Source organism: Perissodus microlepis, chromosome 11, assembly GCF_051167445.1.
Source record: "Perissodus microlepis isolate ML-2025 ecotype Zambia chromosome 11, ASM5116744v1, whole genome shotgun sequence".
NCBI classification, from domain to species: Eukaryota; Metazoa; Chordata; class Actinopteri; order Cichliformes; family Cichlidae; genus Perissodus; species Perissodus microlepis.
In genome coordinates, this window is record NC_140471.1 from 12,975,623 (window position 1) to 12,996,495 (window position 20,873).

The following is a 20,873-nucleotide window of genomic DNA, read 5'->3' on the forward strand; positions in this document are numbered from 1 at the left end:
TTCATTTTTCAGTAACCTGCAGAGCAAATAAGGTTCTGTAAAATGTACAAATGTTCAAGGACTGCAATGGAAAAGGACAGGTCCCTGGAGCTTGCTGAGCTTGTATCCCCTGTTCCCCTTCCAAAGGTCATGTTTCCTGGCAAGACAACCAGCTGGAGTGTTACTGTCTGCTGTGGTCAGAATACCAAACACCACGGATGCGAGTGAAGGGAAGCCAAATACTTGGTGTAGAGAAAAGGTGGATGAAATGTTACTTAAAGTGTCCCAATTGATTGCGCTACTTTTAAAATTAGGATGGAAATATTTTCCCAGACTATGCACTGTCACAGAGATGCCAAAACAACAAAATACAGTCTCCAAACAGAGAGAAATAACTTCTGGATGTTGAAATGACACTTTATTCTTAAATTACGAACCATAAAACAAACAAAAAGGTTACTAAGCAAAAAAAAAAAAGGTTACACAATGATTTATTCTTCCAAATGGAAAGTTTAAAACTGAGCCGATGACCGAGGCATGTAAGAAATAGAAAACCAATGCAACTTGAAACTTCTGCAGGATGACCAATAGCAATGGTATAGATTTGTTCTCTTACTCCCCCAGACATAATATATAAGAGGGTTTACAACCATAAGAAATGCACAAACACAAAATTAAAACATTTACTCAAACTGAAAACATCAATTCTCCACATCCTGCCAACCAGTAGTGTTTAAGTAACTCTCTCTTCAAACACGCACAGATTAGAATACACTTTATTGAGAATACTTTAATCTGGGACACTAACATGGAAGCTTCAGAGGCATCAGCAGCTTTAAAGGCACAATGCTGCTACTCCACAGTAAAATGCCAATTCTTCAAAGCTGGGAAAAGTTCTACACATTCATTAAAACATCTTAGTTGTCATAAAACTGCAGGCGAAATCAAACACGAAATCTTGGCATATAGCCAGATAACCTCAGGTTTCCAGATATTCTAGGTTGCTAATCATTAAGTGTCAAATTTACAATCCCATACAGCTTAAGAGCATCGTGTTGAAAATGTTTCCGTTCTTCATCATGAACAAACTAAATTCTTTCTTTTCAAACCACAATTAGCTCTGAAATGAAACACACTTTGAAAAAGTTCAGTTGAATTTAAAACTTTAAGAAAATGCTTCATAATTAGTTAAATGTGAAGGAGACTGTTGAAGTAAGGTGGAGGCTAGGAATAAGGTATTAAGGGTTAAATTCTCTGCACGAGTAGGCAGATGACTTGAGCTCTAATGAGCTCATTTCTGCGTGCTATGTTAGCTGAGAGAGTTAAGTGCAGATGACCAGAATGCAGCCGTTCATAATGGCTGCGTTCCAAAATCCCATTATGCCTTCTTTCACTGGAAGTCACAAATCTGACTGGGGCTAACACTCTGTCCCCCCTCTGGGTGTTAGCTAATAAATGTAAACAATAGGTAGGTTTGGCCGAAGTCACTTTTAACTTCCACTTGCCTGCAATTTGAAAAAAGCAAACTTTATACACCTGCAGCCAGTAGTGCACAGACTGATTACAGCCAAGTCTGTTGCACCTCCCTCAAATGATGTGCTGAACAGAAAACGCTGTGTATTCATCTGACTGTTTACCAAGCTGTACCTTCTCTCTCTCAGAATGAGAACACTCAGTTCCAGAACATGAAAACAAACTTCTGCTGACTCTGTATTTTTGTGATGAGACTGTTAGAATCACGCAGATACCTCCAGATCATTGTGATCCCAGAATGGGGCACACAAATAGAGGAAAACGTGGTTCTGTTTATTACTGGATGTGTAGTGCATCATTTCTCCTGCAGAAAGTATTCCACCCCCATTTGATCTGTGACCAAGTGAACGACAGCATAAAGCGAGGAACAAATTAATGAGGAACACAGCCATTTGGTGATAATATATTAATGATCGCTTCACACTTCAGTCACTGTACACTGGCCATCAGGCATTCTGGACCTTCCACTGCTACTGGATGAGGGAGACGGGGAGGCAGACTCTGAACGAGGAGGGGCTCTGTTCTCTGGATTCAGTCTTTGTCTCCTTGGCCTACCCTCCCACGGCTCCACACGCTCTCCATCTCCCCCGTTCTCTTCTTCATCCTCCTCATCCTCATCATCACTCCAATCTCCAGAGCCAGACTCATCTACAGAGGTGTGAGGGTCAGAGGACCTGGAAGGTGAGGCCTCCTCCTCCTCATCTTCCTCTCCTTCCCCAGCCTCAGACCGCTCATGAGAAGGTGTGGGCCTGGGGCTGATTTGCAGCTGGGAGAGAGCATCCTCCAGAGGGGGGCTAGTACTGGGGCCTGGCTGACCACCGAGGGAAGTGGGAGGTCTGGCAGGAGCTGAAGGGGCTGATACAGTAGAAGAGATACCTGTAACCTGTTGCTGTATATTTGTTAGTGTGGTATCAGCCCCATCAGCAGAGTTCTCTCTACTTGTAGCCCCCACGGCCCCACTAACACCCTCAGTGTCCAATCGCAGTCCTGCCACCCCCTTCTTGGGAATGTCTAAAACGTCTCTTTTCATCTTACGTCTGCGACCGTGCTCATTGCGCCTATACTGCACCATGTTCTCCAGGTCAGCTACATACAAAAAACCAGCAATGAGCATTTCGGCTGTCTTCTTACCCTTGGAGAAAGCGTCCTCCAGCTCACGGCTGGTTCGCTCATCATACTGCCACCAACCATTACGCCCCTCATAATACCAAGCGTGATCACTCGCTGCCCCACCTCGACCTCCTGCTGATGCTTTCAGCTCCTCTGGAGAGAGAAGTGTAGGCCTTTCCAGGAAGTCATCAGGTACTTCTTGTCTACAGAGAGCGCATCGTTTGCTCTGCCAAGATGCTCCCTTTACACACAGGAAACAGAAGACGTGATGGCATGGCAGTTGGACTGGGTGGACGCAGCTCTGCAGACAGATGGCACACTCAGGAACTGATAGGGCTGGGGATGAGTTGCTGGAGCCAGAGCATGATGATTCTGCACTGTTCCCACTTCCACCACCACTGTTGCTGCCTTTCTTGCTGGATGGGAGTGAGCTAACAGAGTGGTCTACCTCTCCACAACTAGCCATCATGAGGAAGTACTGAAAAAAAAGACAAGAAATATCATAAAGGAAAATGTTACAATGAATGTGTTCTACCCATTTGTTTATCAGTAGTGTTAATTTCAAAACAGATGTATATTGTGTGAAATTATTAATATTACTGGAGATATTATTCTGTGGCTATCATGTCTAGGTAAACTAATATATCTTTCAATGAAATGGACACTATGCAGCTGATTACTATCATTTTTTTTATTGCTGTCATGACTACACTTAACACAACGTTACTGTCACAAATTAACAAAGAAATAAAAGGCTAAATAAAACCAGCTTTTTATGTTGTCTAAAGGTACACTGGTACCATCACAAAATTCAAATACACTATCCAGTTTTGGACTTACTGGAATGAGCTTAGTGCTGATGTATCATCAGGAGAGCTGTTCGACCTTGAAACTTGCCACTGTCAAAACGAAAAGAGAAGTGAGCGAAAATGTGTTTCATCTTAAAATACATACAACTGTTCGGTACAATAACAAGCCATTTCTTATATGCACACATTTCCTCCCAATCAAACCCTTCAGCTCTGGCGTTAAAACCGATTACTTACAGCTTGGGATTAATTCACTAGTTATAAGTGAAACCTAAGAGGTTACTGTGTGTGATACAAAAGGCTGCTTAGTTACCTCACAACAATCAGTGAACTGTGCTTTGTGACTTAAACCTTCTATCGTTAAAGCAGGGCTAGTTACAAGCACATTATTTAATTAAATTTAACAGCTAACGATGTGATGGCAATAATACTCACAATAACTATTAATAGTATATAGAAAAACTTGTCTGGCTGATTACCCAGCAGCTGGTCAAACAGTACCGTTTTACTTGTAAAACGAGTCGAACAATAACGACACAGAGGCTTTTCTCGACTGACAAAGCTTCCATAACAATGAAACCTGTTGTAGTTAGCTAGCCCTGGCTAATCTGACGGCAGCATTGTGACTCCAGCAAATAGACGGCGTTCATTTGATGGCGCTAGCTTATTTTAGCAGGGGCGACATAAAGAGTCAGAAGACGTGTTTTTCTCACGACACAAACACCGCAACGACCGTACACGTACCGTACCGCTGTGTTGAGCTGGTTTTCGTTACAATTCTTTTGATGGTACTAATGTCCAATTCTAATTTGCCCACTTCTGCTGTTCATTGGCTTTGTTTTCCTACGAAAAAGAAGCTGAGACAAAGACGACGACGCAGCCGTACGAACTGACGCAAATCAGACGTAAAACCGCGCGACCATTATCTTCGACGCATGACAACTCAGTAGTCTTCCGGTTTGCTCGTGGCTAGAGGACGTTGGTGTCACGGGAGAGAGGGGCTCCGAAGGCATTTCAATTTTCACTCATTTCAGTAGCCGAATCAACATTCAAGAAGATGTTTTCCCGTGCTGTGAGACCTACCGTTAGCCTCGTGCGGGGCTTGGCCACCTCGTCACAGAACAACGCCAAGGTGGCGGTGCTCGGGGCTTCGGGCGGCATAGGCCAGCCACTATCGCTGCTACTCAAGAATAGCCCCCTGGTGAGCCACCTCTCCCTGTATGATATCGCTCATACACCCGGAGTGGCTGCAGACCTCAGCCACATCGAGACGAGGGCCAAGGTGACCGGCCACATAGGCCCCGACCAGCTCGGCGCTGCGCTGCAGGGTTGCGACGTTGTGGTAATTCCAGCCGGCGTGCCCAGAAAACCAGGCATGACCCGCGATGACCTTTTCAACACCAACGCCAGCATTGTGGCCACCTTGGCCGATGCCTGCGCCCGCACTTGCCCTGAGGCTCTGATCTGCATTATCGCCAATCCTGTCAACTCCACCATCCCGATTACATCAGAGATCATGAAGAAGCATGGAGTGTACAACCCAAACAAAGTGTTTGGTGTCACAACCTTGGACATTGTAAGAGCTAACACCTTTGTTGCAGAGCTCAAGGGCCTGGATCCTGCTCGTGTTAATGTGCCGGTGATTGGAGGCCATGCTGGGAAGACCATCATTCCCCTCATTTCCCAGTGCACACCTAAAGTGGAGTTCCCTGCTGACCAGCTCTCCGCCCTGACTGAAAGGATCCAGGAGGCTGGCACAGAGGTGGTCAAGGCCAAGGCTGGAGCTGGATCTGCAACCCTCTCGATGGCCTATGCTGGCGCCCGCTTCACCTTCTCCGTCCTGGACGCCATGAATGGAAAAGAGGGAGTGGTGGAGTGTTCCTTTGTCAGGTCTGAGGAGACAGAGTGCAAGTACTTCTCCACACCTATCCTTCTGGGGAAGAACGGCATCGAGAAGAACCTTGGCCTCGGCAAGTTGTCCGCCTTTGAGGAGAAGCTGGTTGCTGACGCCATCGGTGAGCTGAAGGCCTCTATCAAGAAGGGCGAGGATTTTGTCGCCAACCTGAAGTGAACAGTTGACCCCCTTAAAAAACAGCTGTGATTGAGAATTTGTTCAGTCTATTTAAAGGCATCTGGCTAAATTTCCATCTGTCAGTGTCTCCTCTGTCGTTTTTGATTTAGACTCATCTTGATTCAGATACCATCCTTTTGAACTTGGTTGTATTTGTCATGTATAATTAATGTTCTCTTCTCAAACATTGCTTTATCTTGCACTTAAGATTTGTGTACATACTGTAATGTTGTCTATATTTTGCAAAAGTACATTTAAATCAGAATTTCATATATTTTCATGTGCAACCCCACATTAGTGGAGACTTCTCTGCTAAATGAATGAGGAGGAAATACTGTCATGCCTGATGCAAAATGCAGTAGATGCTGCTGTTGAGTAAAAAATAATCACTCCACCAATAAACAGTTTAGCTTTAAAATGTTTCTTTATTTATTTTTGCACAAAATGGCTTGAATGGGTACACCCAGATGTGACTATCCTACATTTCATATCTCATATTCGCTTACTTGTTTAAACTGACCAAATTGGGTTATGGATTATTCAAAAATGCACACAAATTTAATAACGCACTTTAATAAATTCAAGTATATTTTGCCAGAGTAGCTTCAGCTACAGAAAGATGGGCTCCCAGTATCTTTTTTTTTTTTTTTTTTTTTTAAGTAAGTTTTTAAGGCCATAGCTTCTTACTACTGCAATCAGATCTAAGCCAAATGGAGAGCGTGGCATCTGTGTACTGAGTTTCACTTCCTATTTGAGATCAGCTAATACTTGTTTGGATTGCACAAGATGAAGGTGAAGGGGCAAAAAAGAGAGATTAAAGCAGTCACAGGTACAAACCCATTATAGTTTTATTTGACATACAAGTGTTTTGGTTTCTAGTCGGAGCTGTATTGAGAGCTTCTATTTACACAAGAAAAACCAGTGGTAGATTAGATTTATCACTTATCTGGATAAAATTAACATTTCCACCAGACATGCATACACTTGAAACTTTATGACCATAATCCTTTTATTCATACCAAGCGGGTTCCCCTTTAGCTGGACACACCAGATAGTTTGCTTACAGTGAATATTCTAATGATCTTGCAAAGATGCAGTTGCCTACAAGGTAGGTCGCCCTCAGCTGTAGTGATTATGAAGATGTCATGAGATGGAAAGAGCAAAAAAAAAAAAAAAAACCCTCACTTTTTATTTTTATTTTTTTCTTTACAAAATCTGCACCAAATAAAGAGATCTAAAGAACAAGAACAACAATAATGAGAATTCTTCTACATAATGCTGGAAAATCTACATTCAAAATCCAAGATGCACAATGTTGTACCAGAGCCCTATTAAATAACCATTTCAACAAACGTGTAATGTCTTTGTCTCTCATTACATTTCTCTGACAGTCCTCCACACTGTCACAGACAATTCTCAGTGTTCTGCAGTCCCAACAGCAGTCTCAGCAGTGTCTCCTGGACCTTTCATAAGAGACGCTCTCAGCGGTTGAAGAAGAGCTGAAAACAATAGTGGCTCCAGCCTTTTGGCTGAATGTGCCCCGTCCTGCTTGTGCATAAACAGTATATTCAAATCATACAGGTAGCAGCAACACCCCTGCAGAGAGAGGTTGTGAGTGGGGCAAACAGAGGTGAGGGCGGGGAAGTTTTGGAGCACGAAGGATGGGAAGATGACAGAAGTAAGGTGGTGAGGCATTGGATGTTATCTCCCCCGAGCACTACTGGATAGGGCCGTCTACAGGTGAGACTAGCTCTGTCTCGTGGCCTCTGCGGTGCCTGTGCTCTGTTTTGTTCCTGTTAACAGAATCTTCACGTTCACCCGTGTCTCTCTCCTTCTCTCGTTCCCTTTCTCTCTTCCTCTCCCGCCTCCCCTCCTGATTCTCCTTATCTTTCCGGTTGTTGCGATTCCTTCCTTCTCTCCGCTCATTCTTCTTCCGTCCTGAAAATTAAGAAGGTCAAAAAAATTAAGATTTGCAACGTCAGTGGATTGTGGGAGGTGTCAGTAGAAATGACTGCACAAGTATTTTCACAAAGGAATTTGGAATAAAAATATTGTTAAAAACTGCAGTAAATATAGTAAGATGTCAATAATATTTCAAAAGATTGTCCAGCTGGGAAACCTCTGTGAAGTAAGAAATGCCAATTCCAGAAAGTATGCACTTGAAAGTAAAGCATTGTGCACAACTTTCATTTACAGTGCAACATGCTAAGGTTCTCACTAGATGTCAGTGTTTAATCAGCGGAAGCAGCTACACTGTCGGGTCTATCAGCTGTTGCAGCCCTCTCCGTGTGTGATGAGTAGACCTTTGTCCAAAATAGAAAGCCTTTAAATAAACCCCCAATTTATCTGTTCTTGCAACACCATCTCATAAACAAAACAGAGAATTTTGGAATGTTGAAGGTTTATCTCTGCTCGAGCCATAGTTAATAATGATAATAACAAGATCCAGCCGCAGGGAGTTTTGGAGACAGGACCTGCAAGTGAAAGCAGAGGAGGCCCTTTCCTGTTGTTGTACTGCTGCCACTCATGTGTGAGTGGAACGGAGCAGCACGGCCTGCTCGGCTGTTGGCTGGCCGGTCGGGGATTGTGAAACTGCTGAAGTCGGCAGTAGGCAGAGACACAGGGAGAGGGGAAAGAGAGATAAAGTGGGAGAGAAAACGAGATCCCTGTCTCTCTCCTGTCCGCTTCACGTTCACCCCCCAGCCTTCCTATGCTCATCATCTCCCACTCCGTTCATTAATCAAGGCAGGTGTCTGCTTGGACCAGGGATCAAGTCTGACCCACACATTTTGAGCTTGTGATATGAAGCTCTCTCTGCCAGCTGTGTTTAACCTTCTAGAAATAATGAAAGAACAAGAGGACAGGAGACAGACACCACAGTGAGCGAAAAGTAAGTTAAAAAAAAAGAATAAATTATTGCGAAGACAGGTGATTTTAGTGATGGATGGTTGGATAGATGGACGGATGTAGTAATCTGACTCACTGACTCATTCGGGGTATGCCCCCTGTCCTCTGTAAACACAGGAAGTCCCCTTTGCTCTCATTGTTTTCTCTGCCCTGACACCATAACTATTTACAAGTTCAGTGGATTAGTCATACTGTAGCCCCTGCGCTTTTGTTGAGCCAGAAGAGAAACCTAATCCATGCCAGTGTTGAGATGATTACGAAAGTGTTTATCAAACCAACCTGCGTTTGGTTAGTTGGAACAGTTTCTGATGGGCCTTTTGTAAACTGTGTGTTGACATGTGTATAATTGTCCACAAATGGGACACCTTAAGAGGTTTTGGAACATTTTCAACCGACATTTAGCACATTCCCAAAAGTCAAGTTTTGATGAAAAATATCGCAGAGTCTTAAAAGACTTTCAGTGAAGGATTTTTTGGCTGTGGGGAAAACACATGAAACACTTCCAGTAGCGTCATAATGTGGAACTTGAGCACATGGACCATCAGCTTTCTAAACCACCGTGAATTTAGCTTTTCTTTGCACAAAGACTGGAAGCGATTGGAAACGGTAATTTCTGAACAATGCAAAGGTTGCTACTTTTTTGGAAATAAACGGAACGTAATATGTAATTATTTTTTTTCTGTTTGTTTCAGGATTTAAATTGGTTGCATGCATTATTTGGTGAGGTTCAGAGGCACTGACCGGCAGATTTTTAAACCTTATGTCAAGTCCTAGGGGCCAGAATTGGTCCAGCAAAGACTCCAATCTGCCCCACTGAAAGGCTCTAAGGAGTACATAGGTTTTGAACTTTTAGCTGTATTTTAATACATTTTACAGCTTTTCCTGTTAATAAAGACCTCCCCCATTACCAGTCAAACTGTGCCAAGGTAGATAAGAAAAGATTTTCTGTAAATTAACCACAAAAAAAGAAAATAAAAATAGGTCTTTTATAAATATAGACAGTCTGGATGATTAGTTAAGTATCTTTATGCTGACAGAAATGAGTTTCCTTTGATCCAGCCTACTAAAGATCAAAGTGGTGATAAAAAATGAGTCTGACATCCCTGCGCTAGATGATCAAATTAGCAAGTTTTTGCACCAAGCGAGCAGTGTCCTGGCATCTCAGCACATAGCTGGCATGCTTGACAGTCATATACATTTTGATATAGTGTTAAACCATTAGTAGTATCTACTCTTTAAGGCTGAGCCAGTTGTGGTAACTGCCACACCTGGGAAGCAATGGAAACATTTATGATTATATGACATATGACATTTCTGGCAAATCTGGATCCAGTAAAAATCTTGCCTGTAACTACTCTCAAATTCAACATAAGACGCCACAGATGACAAACATTTGTCTTTTGTTGTAAGTTTCCTGTAATCTATCATTAAGGATCATCTGGAATATATGCAAAAAATATGTGAGTTGGCATTTACAGGAGCTTTCTAAGATTAATGCTGCTCTAGTCCAGTAACATGGGATATATAGGTTATAGCTTAGGGAAAGCTGGGCACTGAGGCAATCATATTTTAGGGGAGGGCTGTGCAATCCTATGTGCCCCTCTGGAGACACCTCTGTTATCAGGCCATGTTATTCCCTTTGAAATGCCTGCCTGTACATTATAAGTTAGTGTAGATCTGCTGAACTGGCTATGATATAACTGCAAGAAATCTGTTACAACATTGTCACAAAGGACAGGATTCAAGAGGGCTTTACTGACTGCATACACAATACTCTGTGTGTGTGTGTGTGTGTGTGTGCGTGTGTGTGTGTGTGTGTGTGTGTGTATGCTGGAGCAATAAGTGAGCAAGCATGCTACACTAAAAATATCAAAATAAAAAAAACAAACAGAAGTATAGAGTGGTGAAGGAGGAATAAAAATCACAGACCGTATTAGATGACTCTATAACTGTGGTGAGAACAGCAGACAGACAGAGATCAAATGAGAAAGTTAAGGGGCAGTGAGGGTAAGGGGAGGTTTGTGTCTATGTATGTGAATGTTTAGTGGGGGCACTGTAGGTTTTATGGTGGCACATCCCCTGTGGCAGGCGTTCTGTCGTCCGGGGAGATTTTGGCGAGAGCCAGGCGGGGATTATAGGCTATGGGCTGTCCCACAAGTGGAATGTTGGCTGCATGGTTGGCAGAATGTCATGGGGGGCTGTGGGTGTGTAAACCTCCGCCCTCGCTGACTGCTTGCTGTTAGTTAGCTCAACTGTCTCTAATATGCATGAGTGTCACTGAGGGTGTATATGCTGGAGTAAAAGGGGGGCTAAGGTCCATCCAGCTACAGCGATAGTGAGGTGAACTGCAGGCTAATTGAAGGACAAATCAGACATTACAACTATTGAGAGAGAAGGCAGCAAATGAGGTTGTGTATGTCAACATCAATAATTTAGCTCTGAGACTTAACATGTCTGCTTCCCCACAGTTTTACACCTCTTCCGATTTTATATCACTAATTTAAAAACAGTGCTTAATCAGACCCAGGTGGCATTTTGGATTTTGAAATCGTTCTGCAGCTTTGCGAATGTAGGCGCTACAATAGCTGACACCTTTGGAGATCAAAAGCTTTTTTCCCCTAATATCAGTCATTTTGAAACAATGCATATGAACTGTGCTGTGATTGGACACATACAATCTATCATGCATACACATATTTTGTATATATTTAAATTTATTTGATTATTTATATTGAAACAGGTTTTAAACAAGTTGCTAAAGTTGTCGTTGGGTTAGTTCTTTGTTGCACTGCAGCATGTGACAATTCAAAGATATACTTAGGCTAAAAAAGTCGCTCGTGGTCAAGGTAGCCATTCGTGTTACCTGAATCCTTGTTGCTTGCACGAGTGGCAAAAGTACAGACATTCTATACTTAAGTAGAAGTGTAGATACTTGTGTTAAAAAGTACTCCAGTTGAAGTACTGATTCAACTTCTTTACTCAAGTAAAAGTGAAAAAGTAAAGTCTCTGAAATGTACTCAAAGAAAGAAAGTAAAAAGTAGCTGCTTAAAGGACAATTTTGCCATCCATTTATATGCACAGGTAATAGGACCACAGGTAAATGCCTGGAATGCCACATTACCAGTCCATTCCTGGGGGCACGTGAGAATGCAAATGTTAGCACGGTTAGATGGGACAGTAAGCAGTCTTTAACCTGCCCAATCTTGATCTAGTACACCTGAGTGTTTACATACTACCTCCTGCCATGTGCTACATGTGAGAAAGGGTTATTTTTGACAGATTCCTGGGATGAGTCGCGCAACGTCATCTGAAGATTACATGCAAAATTATGAACACTTACCCTGCAAAGTACAGCACAGCCCCTACCTTCTAACTGGTTTAAACAAAAAAAAAGAAGAAGGAGAATTATCTTGCCAACATGTCACAACATTTACTGATTATGCATGCCCGTAGCCTTTTATGAACTGATTAAAGGTTCTGTCGCATATTTCCTAGATTTAATACACAGACATTTGGACACAAAGTATCACAAGAGTTTAGGTTTGCGGTACAGATGAGTGAAAATAAAAGCAAGAAGAATAAGGAGAAAGAAGAGCAATGGTAAAGAAAAAAACACAACAGGGTCAGGCCAGATTGGATGAAATGAGTGAAGGACTTAGTGTTCTAATGTGGAAGAGTAAAACAATGTACTGAGAGAAGCAGGAACAGAAGATGATAGAAGGGGGCGGAGGGGCAAAAGGAGAAAGTGCAAAAGAGGAGAAAAGGATGAGGACAAGAGGAAGGATGTATCAGTGTCAGAGAGCTGTTGGAGGATTACTGGAGGCTCTCTGAAGTCAGACCACTGACCCTCTAGCGTGTGCAGAACGTAAACAGCGGGTAGAGGATACACCGAGGCAGATAATTAGCTCCCAAGCACCAGGGTTTCTCTTGGAGCTGGGGCAACCGGGTTATCCCACAAAGGAGCAAAGTCGATAAGAAGGGTCTGTACTGTGTCTGTGATCAGATCTTTCTTTCTTTTTCGTTCTCTCTGTCTCTCTGTGTCTCTGTACCCCTTTCGTCAGTCTCTGGCTACATCAACAGATCCGTCGACTCTGCGCTAGACTCTCGGCACCGACCCCAAATGACTGGGTGCGCTAGCTGGGAGCTTATATGGGGGTCTATGTTTTCTTTGGTTTGTTGGGGAGTGTGTGTGTGTTGGGGATGATGATGAGGGGATAGATCAGTGAAAAGATACAGATAGGAAATGTGTGAGAGAGAGACAGAGGGCATATTTCACAGTCTGCCTTACAAATCACGGCAACTCAGTATACTGTCTTCACAAATTACCACTCTGAGTAATGGCTGTGTAGTTATTTCAGTGAGACAATGCTGGTATGTGTGTGTGTGCCTGCATGGAAATGTGAGTATGTGCATCTATCGCTCTTGCTTGAAATGGAGAATGGCATATCTATATCTGGAATTGTTTGTGCCTGTGTTGGTTTGCATATGTGTGTGTGGGAGAGAGTTATTGCATGTGTGTGTGTGTGTGTGTGTATTGGCAGCTGTGGGGATAAACCAATACTGATCCCCTGGTCGCCGCGTGCCTCCCAGGGGGAGGATGTTGATGTTGAGCTGGCTGTTTCTGCTCCAGAGTCAACTGCTTTTTTGCTGCATCACACACACACACACACACACACACACACACACACACACACACACACACACACACACACACACACACACACACACACACACACACACACACACACAGTGTTTGTTCTGTAAGTGTGAGGCCCCAGGGGGCTGGATCTCAGCCTCCTACCCTGTCTGCAATCTGTCATTTAACACTACAGAGCCCAGGCGAAAAAACAACCAGCCGTAGCCACCAACCACCTCAGCAACCACACACGCTCAGTACGCACAACACAAGATGATTGTAAATTCACTACAGCTTCGGGTTTAAAAGGGGACGAGCCCGTCTGAAAGCAGTTTGCACTCTATTCATTAGAAATAATCACGCTATCCCCTGTTTACTAGGAGCACAGAAAGCAGTTTTACTGTTTAAAATCCAAAGAGCTCTCGTGGGAAAACACGCAGCATAGCCATTGCAACATCACACATGTGTTCTCCCCACTGTCCTCACTCTAGCCACAATGACAGTCCTCTGAGTAAACAGTCGTAGTCCTGAGCGGAAGAACGGCTAGCTCTGGTTGTTCAAGCTTAAGCAGTGTGGTCTGGAATTCATAGAGAATTGAAACCGTGCCATGTAGCTCAAATACAATGTTGGCAGTAAGTGTGATGGGTCAGCAGCAATTACCAAAGACAGTGTAATATATAGTAAGCATCTTCTTTGATAATTCCTTCTGGGGGGGAGGGTTGTGTGTTTTTATGTCGCATCACGTGGGATTTAAGTTGGGCACATAAGCAGTGCTACTCTGTCACAGCATCTTCTCAGAAATTATGTTTTTGTTTTTTTTTCTTTACCTGGACATTTCCTCCTCCTGACCATGCACTCTCTGATCTCAGAGACCTCAGGGCAGGGTTTGCCAAAGGACGATGGGTACTGCATGACCTGCCTTGTGCGGGTCTCCTGGCCCCGCTTGAAGCCACAGGTTCTACCAGATTTAGAGCAGGGGCTCCACTCGCTCCATTCACCCACCTCACAGTGCACTGACAGGAGGAAATTGGCAGGAGGGGAAATATAAGGATAATAAATATTTTGCAAAATTTTGACATGGGGTTACTCGCTTTTTCAAAATGGGTATTTACTAGACATTTTTCTTTAACATATCCACACTCACACTGGACTGACCTTGCGGTATGCACTCCATGAGTTTGTCATTGGGCTCATAGTCCTCTGGACAGACATGGTGACACATACCACTGAGCTGGTATAGGCCCGGCCGGCACTGCTTACACATGTCGCTGCTCACACATGACTCACAGTCTGCAGGACACTCTGCACAGACAAAATGTAATCTGGCATGTAATATGTTTAATGTAGTTCTATATAAACTAGTTCTGCAACCCAAATAAATGAAATAAAAGGCAAACTTAAAAAAAAATCCCCATGCCTGATTAATGTAAACTCTGAGTACTCACTGAGAATACACTCCCTCTGTGCGTCGCTGCGGACCATGCCCTCGGGGCAGTTCTCCTGGCACTTGCCCAGGTGAAGGTAGAATCCTGCTCGGCAGTGCGTGCAGAAGTTCTTGTTGAAGCAGGAGTCGCACTCCGACCTGCACTCTGACAGAGAAACACAGACCCACCGCCAGCGTTTATTTAAACCATACAAGTTATCGTGTGTGTCTTGCGCGTTAAATATACAGGGTGTCACTGTGTCTCTCTCTCTCTCTCTCTCTCTCTCTCTCTCTCTGTGTGTGTGTGTGTGTCAGGCTGGAAAAACAATATAGGACACTGCGGGGAAATTAATGTTTTACAGGCTGGATCATGATAAATGATTTTAAACAAAGCAACTCTTGATTTCATATAATGTCACCAAAAGGAAACATGCTAACAGGGTCAGTCTCATGTTTTTCACTTGTTCAAGAACATGTAGGCCTCTACTTAATGCCATACTACACTTCACTAGGCAGGGCATATGATTTAATGATACACACAAAGTCAAGTTACGCTTTTAAAGACACCATATTTAGCCTGAATATTTGAGTGCTTGTGCTCGTTTAAATTTGGATGTTATTTTTTTCATTGGAATCATGCAGTCAGTTAATATATCCATAAAAATTCTTTTTAAATTTTTATATTTGCAGTTTATTTGACTCACTTGTACAGGTGTTTCTTTCAGGAGAGCGTGTGCCATAAAAGCCTGGCGGACAGGAAGTCATGCACACCCCGATCTGCTTCATCCCAATCCTCTCCAAATGCATGAAGAAGCGCGGCTTGCAGGAGAGACAGCCATTGTAGTCAGAGCAGGTCAGACAGCCACCCTGCTGGCACCCTGAGCTCACACCAGAGATCGCTGTCGAGAGGAGCGGGTGGATGGGTTTCACATTAGATATAGATCTCACACACAAAAATATTAGGATTCTTATAAAAAAGGAATATTTATGAATATGACATATTTTTCCAGATATTTTAGGGCAACCTTTTGTTTCATCACTCGCAGCTCAAAGTTCTGAGTGCATGTATAACTCATTCCTTCAATGTTCCACCTTATTGTACTGTATAAAAAGGCAAAAAGAGAGAGAATACCAGTGCTTTTCAAAACTACAAGAGTGGTGCTTTTCTTACAGAACCTTTTATATCTTTTTATAATTGAGGCAAAACTCACAACAAGCACTTGATATCTGAGTTTTGCATTCTCAAGTTCCTGTCTACGATAGCTTTAAAATCTTGCAGTGATGGTAATAAAACAGGGAATGAAATGAAAATGGAGAAAAGGTTAAAATCCACATCTTTAAGTGTGAGGCCAAAGGTAAATTTAGCTCCACCAGGAATGAAATATATTTACAAGGGTTGCATTACAGAAGACAAACCACTTAATGTCACATTAACTTAAAGCCCAGTGCCAATGACAGCAATTTATTCCATATTTGCAACTCTGTTTATGTGCATAAGTACTGAAGTGTTTAGTTTATGTTGATATATATTTAAGAGTAGAGTTGTCCTCCCCGACTATATACCAGTTTGAGATGATTCACCACACTTTGTCTGCCATGGATGAAAGTACAGGTTGTAGATTTTAATCATTTTAACTGTATGTTGCAACTTTGTCACCGGCATGTTTAATGTCTCTCAAATTCCAACATGTTTGCATCAGTGTGATAGTATTTTAAGTAAACGAATCATAACAAAGGCTAATAGTGACAAATTGTAGAAATATGACTTCTTTGAAAAAACATAACAGTCTTGTATAATATTTGCTCTTTGGTGTCTGATTTAAATTGGAGCACAATGAACAGCGATAAAGTGGACAACCACAGAGGTGATTTACTGAATACAACCTGACATGCACGCCAGGTCCCAGGCACCTACAGTGTTGCTGTCTCCATGAAGACATTGGTTAACACACTTCTTTAAATAATAGCATGTGTAAGTTAATGGCGGGTTTTGAGAAACCCTCTCATGGACAGCTATGTGACAGAAACATATTCATCCATACAAAGAGTGACTCCTGTGTGAGTATATAGGCAATAAGAGTCTTTGAGAGATTTCCCATGTTTTATATACTATTATATTCACCTATGCTGCGCTGCTGCTCCTGTTTGAGAGGTGTTGCCATAAACACATATGTCAGGTAAATTAAAAGCAACCCCTGCAAGAACGTCAGGAATTGGTTTTCCTCCCCAGTCTTGGCATTGCATGCCACTGGCTTTCATTGGCCAGCATTTTCAACTCAGGGTTTAGCTGTCAGTTTACCATAGATCATGGATACTTTGTTTGAAATATCCTGACTATCTTTACAACTGCTGTCCATTTGCCCACATGTGTTCCTGCCAAGTTGCCCTGATTCACAGAAGCCTTAAAACACAGGAATTTGGCCTTCCCCTTGCTTTTGCACCAACGAAACCTCAGTTGGACAGTGGTAACTTGCATAACAGCAAGTGTTACACATATAATAAACACATTTGCACACATACACGTTTGTTTTTCTTTTTTTCTTTGCAACCCCCCCCCCCCATTTCATTTCATCCAGTGTGTTGCATGCTTACCTTCATGCCTCTCAATTCACCCAGGCTTTACTGTGCACAAACTCTGTTGTTAGCCATAAATCAAAGCATCCTCCATGAAGCTGAAACGTATTCATTAACTATAACTAATATTAATGTAATTCCCACTATTAACCCGCCCCCTTTGTTTCTGGGTGAATCATCACAGACAGGAAGCTCACAGCTTGGGTTCTGTCTCTGTGTGGTGATTTGGACCTGCTAACTGAATGGTCATTGACCCACCCCCACTCACTCTTACCCCCTGCTTTCCCTCTAATGTCTGTACTCATTCACCCTTTCACCAACTAATCCCTCCATCCTCCCTAATATCTGCTTTCTTAGAGGAAGTTGGGATTCATAGAAGGGCCTATCAATTGATGGTTACTGAGTCAGTCTGTAAGAAAGAAGATTAACCTACTCCTTAACACAAAAACCAATTAACATTGGGTCAGTATGTCAATATATGCTGAGGTTACAATTTTTTTAATCTTTTTGAGTAAAACAACATATTTTAGTGTATCGTCCTGCACAGAAGTTGTTGACGTTCTCATTTCATCTCTTTCACACTCTGCTGAGAGGCTCTTTAATATTGTTTAGAGGGAAATAAACACAGAAAGTGAAAATATGCGGGGGGTCTAAAGCAAACACTGATGTCTACATTTGTGTGGTACAAACACACGTTTAAGGGAAAATAATCAACTCATTACATGCCCTATAGATTTGACATCTATCTGGTCCTGTGTGCAGGTCTGAGCTCTGCAATCTAATGTAAAGAGAAACAGGTGTAGTGAGATCTTTTAGCCCCAGGTGGCAGGGATAAAAACATCACTCCGAAGGTCCATTGTTGTAGATCACAAACAGTTTTGACCATACTGGCAAGCGATACATGGAATATTCCAGTTATCACCGCTCATCTCAAACGGAGTTAGTCACAGAGCACATCTGGAGACCCTCAATGATAAAGTGTGCGTAGGAAGAACAGAAAAAATACTTTATTGATAATTATTTCATAGTGTCATGGAAAAAAGCTGCTCATTGCCCAAGAGAGGAGACATATTGTTGGACCCCAGAGAGATATATGAGAGACGAAATACCTTCACAGTCAGTGTGGAACTTCTCTGCTGTTTGCTGGAGTCAGTTTTGCATTGACTAACATTTTGCACAATTACAAGAGTTACATTTTGGATTCATATTCACCAGAACACGAATCCATCGGAATGTACCCTGCGTGATGTGCACCAACAGATTAAAAAAAATCTCCAAAAAATGTTTTTTAATGCTTTATAGTATAAGGCAGCAAATTCACGTAAATCTCACTAAGTATATGAGCTAAAGCTTTATTATTCACCAACCCTGAAACCAAACAAACAACAAACTCCGCGCATGAAGTCTGCTCCGCTGACCGCTAGAGAGCGACGGGAACCATGAGACCGAGCGCACAGGGAGGCTGCTGCAGCCTTCAGGTGAATGAATCCAATTAAGGAAAAGGGGTTTTAATAGAGAGCTTGAGCCGCTCACCCAGTCTAGGCATGGGCAAAATATATACATTTAATTAAAAAAAACAAAAACGGAAATACCAGTTTTCCAAATTAAGCAAACATACATAACATTAAACTCCATTGCAGAAATTAGAGTTGGGAGTATGGATGATGGTAATGTGTTGTTGTTGTTTTAAGTATTTTGTTTTTATCTATTTATTTATTTGTTAATTATTGCTTTTAATCCTGTTTCATATGCAGAAAAATTAAATGTCACCTGAACTTTTATTTGATGATGTTTTGATTTGGTGATCACTTTAAAAGCGCATCAGGAGGATTGTTTGATAACTTTCATATCTGCCAATTTATTACACGGCGCAAAATTAATGTCACCGATTAAGAAATCTGACCAAAGACTAAATATTGGAAGATTTGTTTTAATGGCAACAGAATGTACGATGCAGATCTTGGTAACTTCTACTGAAATCGGTCAATAAATATTGTTGAGCATAAACTGAAATTAAGTGAATATCAATTGAAAACAAGAAGAAACAATATACAAGCCTAATAATAGGACTTTGTGGCGCGGAACAGCAAACAGGACTTTACTCACGTTTATGTTGCCGGTGCCTGGAGCTGCTGTGCTGCTGACAACCAATGTAATCCATGCAGTGCAAGATGATCAAAACAAAGGAGAGTTGTAATTGCATAGTAGCCCAGAGGTGAGACTCGTAAAGCCAATGTCAATGTTCGCCAAAACACTTATTAATAAGATTCCGTTTTCTGTCCTCAGACGAAGACAGAGGCGGGATTGCAGGTAATTCCTAGACACAGCGGGACCCCCAGCAATGTGGTGATATGTGGTGATGGTAATGTACAGTGGCCCAATGATGCCTGGGCCGCTTAGACTGTAACATCCTGGATAAGGTCCACATATGTGCCAAGAAAGCCAGACTGAGTTAGGGATCCGTTATCCTTGTACTAATAAAGAACATCCCCCCCAACAAAAAAACCCCAAACAAAAACCAAACAACCACGCCAAAAAGATGGATTTTCATCCGTTGCGAGGAGGAGAAAAGTAGAATCAAACATCAGTGAAGGTCGCAAAGAAAAAATAGAATGATTAATGAAGCATTATCGTGACTCTCGAGAAGTTTGAGGGATTAAATCCATTTGTAGAACTCCAAATGAACCTTTCCCTCCCTCTCCAAGTCTTTCTCAGAAGAGATGCGCCGTGCGTCCCGGTGTACAGACTGCGCTAATATGCCGAGGGTCTCGGCTTCATCTGACCATCAGCTGACGTAAAAGCCACTACAGGACCAACAACAGAAAAGACAAATTAAGTTTTTACGTTAAACAGCTCGCGTTGCTCTAGCCACCAAGCGCACACCTCCTCCTTCTCGCTGAGCTACAACTGAACCAAAGTAAATCTCCACAGTTTCAGCGCTTTTCTGCTTTGCGTGCAGGACCCATTCACTTCCCTCAGCCCGCTGATGACTTCAGCTCTCTCTCTCTCTCTCTCTCTCCGAAGCTTGGGGTATGCCCTCTAAATAAACTTTGGAGTTCACAGAGAGAGAGAGAGAGAGAGAGAGAGAGAGAGAGAGACTTGTTTTTCAGCGAGGGTTTAGTAATGTGAGCTGTTGCTTCTCTGTGATTCCTATTTGGTTTTGCTGTGAAGCTTTGGATGATCATTACTCAATTGTTAAAAGATCTAATCAGATGTATACTTGAGTTTTGCTAAATCTTTAGTGCAAATTAATTTCTGTTTGATAAGCAGAAGAAAATGATAGATGGATGAATGAATCGATGGGTAATTTCTACATCTCATAAAGGAGGTATTTCCCATCCTAAATAATATAATAAAACATTAGTGCCGATGTTTTTGAAGATGTTTTGCTTTGGCTGACATTCTTTGGACAAATTCATATCAAAACAGTTTTTCTTCCACTGAAGTGACATTTTAAAGTCCCTCCAGTCGTACTGAAGTCTGCTGAGTACGTATCTGTGAGATTGTTTAAATGAGGCAAGTGGTGCAAAATGGTCTCATAACGTTCTTGATAAATGCAACCTTTTTCTTTTCTTTTCCTTTTTTTTTTGCGACAGGGAGGGATAGTTCAGCAGGGAGGTAGAAAATCCCAAAAGCAGTAGCATCTCACTGTATTGCCTCTAGAGGGAGTTCCATAAAAGCTTGTGGCACAGATTCTGCACAGAAAAGCACGGGGATCAGTAGGTTATGGGGAACTTTACACTTGACCTTTGTTTGATGAGTCACCGTGTTTTTTCTATTTATACAATGTAGAAGATCATTCAAGAGAATAACAACAAAGTTTAAAATAGA

At 42.3% G+C, this 20,873-nt stretch overlaps 3 protein-coding genes across 4 annotated transcripts; 1 reads left to right on the forward strand and 2 right to left on the reverse strand.

Moving 5' to 3' along the window:
* Positions 1 to 375: 375 nt before the first annotated feature.
* Positions 376 to 4,309, reverse strand: LOC146377342 (E3 ubiquitin-protein ligase rnf146-like). 2 transcript variants are annotated; one of them, XM_084943175.1, is made up of 3 exons: positions 4,176 to 4,309; positions 3,463 to 3,521; positions 376 to 3,100 (listed from the first exon to the last, which is right to left on the reverse strand). In XM_084943175.1, exon 3 carries the CDS (start codon positions 3,089 to 3,091, stop codon positions 1,931 to 1,933), a length of 1,161 nt encoding a protein of 386 aa, XP_084799301.1. In that variant the 5' UTR covers positions 3,092 to 3,100; positions 3,463 to 3,521; positions 4,176 to 4,309; the 3' UTR covers positions 376 to 1,930. The 2 variants fall into 2 exon arrangements, with proteins under 2 accessions (XP_084799301.1, XP_084799302.1); XM_084943176.1 differs by having other exon boundaries at positions 4,181 to 4,307.
* A 69-nt stretch (positions 4,310 to 4,378) lies between these two features.
* mdh2 (malate dehydrogenase 2, NAD (mitochondrial)) lies at positions 4,379 to 5,920 on the forward strand. Its single transcript, XM_084943177.1, has one exon. The coding sequence runs from the start codon at positions 4,489 to 4,491 to the stop codon at positions 5,500 to 5,502; it is 1,014 nt and encodes a 337-aa protein (XP_084799303.1). The 5' UTR covers positions 4,379 to 4,488; the 3' UTR covers positions 5,503 to 5,920.
* Positions 5,908 to 20,026, reverse strand: rspo3 (R-spondin 3). Its single transcript, XM_084943178.1, has 6 exons — positions 19,149 to 20,026; positions 15,173 to 15,367; positions 14,491 to 14,634; positions 14,201 to 14,347; positions 13,873 to 14,058; positions 5,908 to 7,440 (listed from the first exon to the last, which is right to left on the reverse strand). Exons 1-6 carry the CDS (start codon positions 19,243 to 19,245, stop codon positions 7,220 to 7,222), a joined length of 990 nt encoding a protein of 329 aa, XP_084799304.1. The 5' UTR covers positions 19,246 to 20,026; the 3' UTR covers positions 5,908 to 7,219.
* Positions 20,027 to 20,873: the final 847 nt, after the last annotated feature.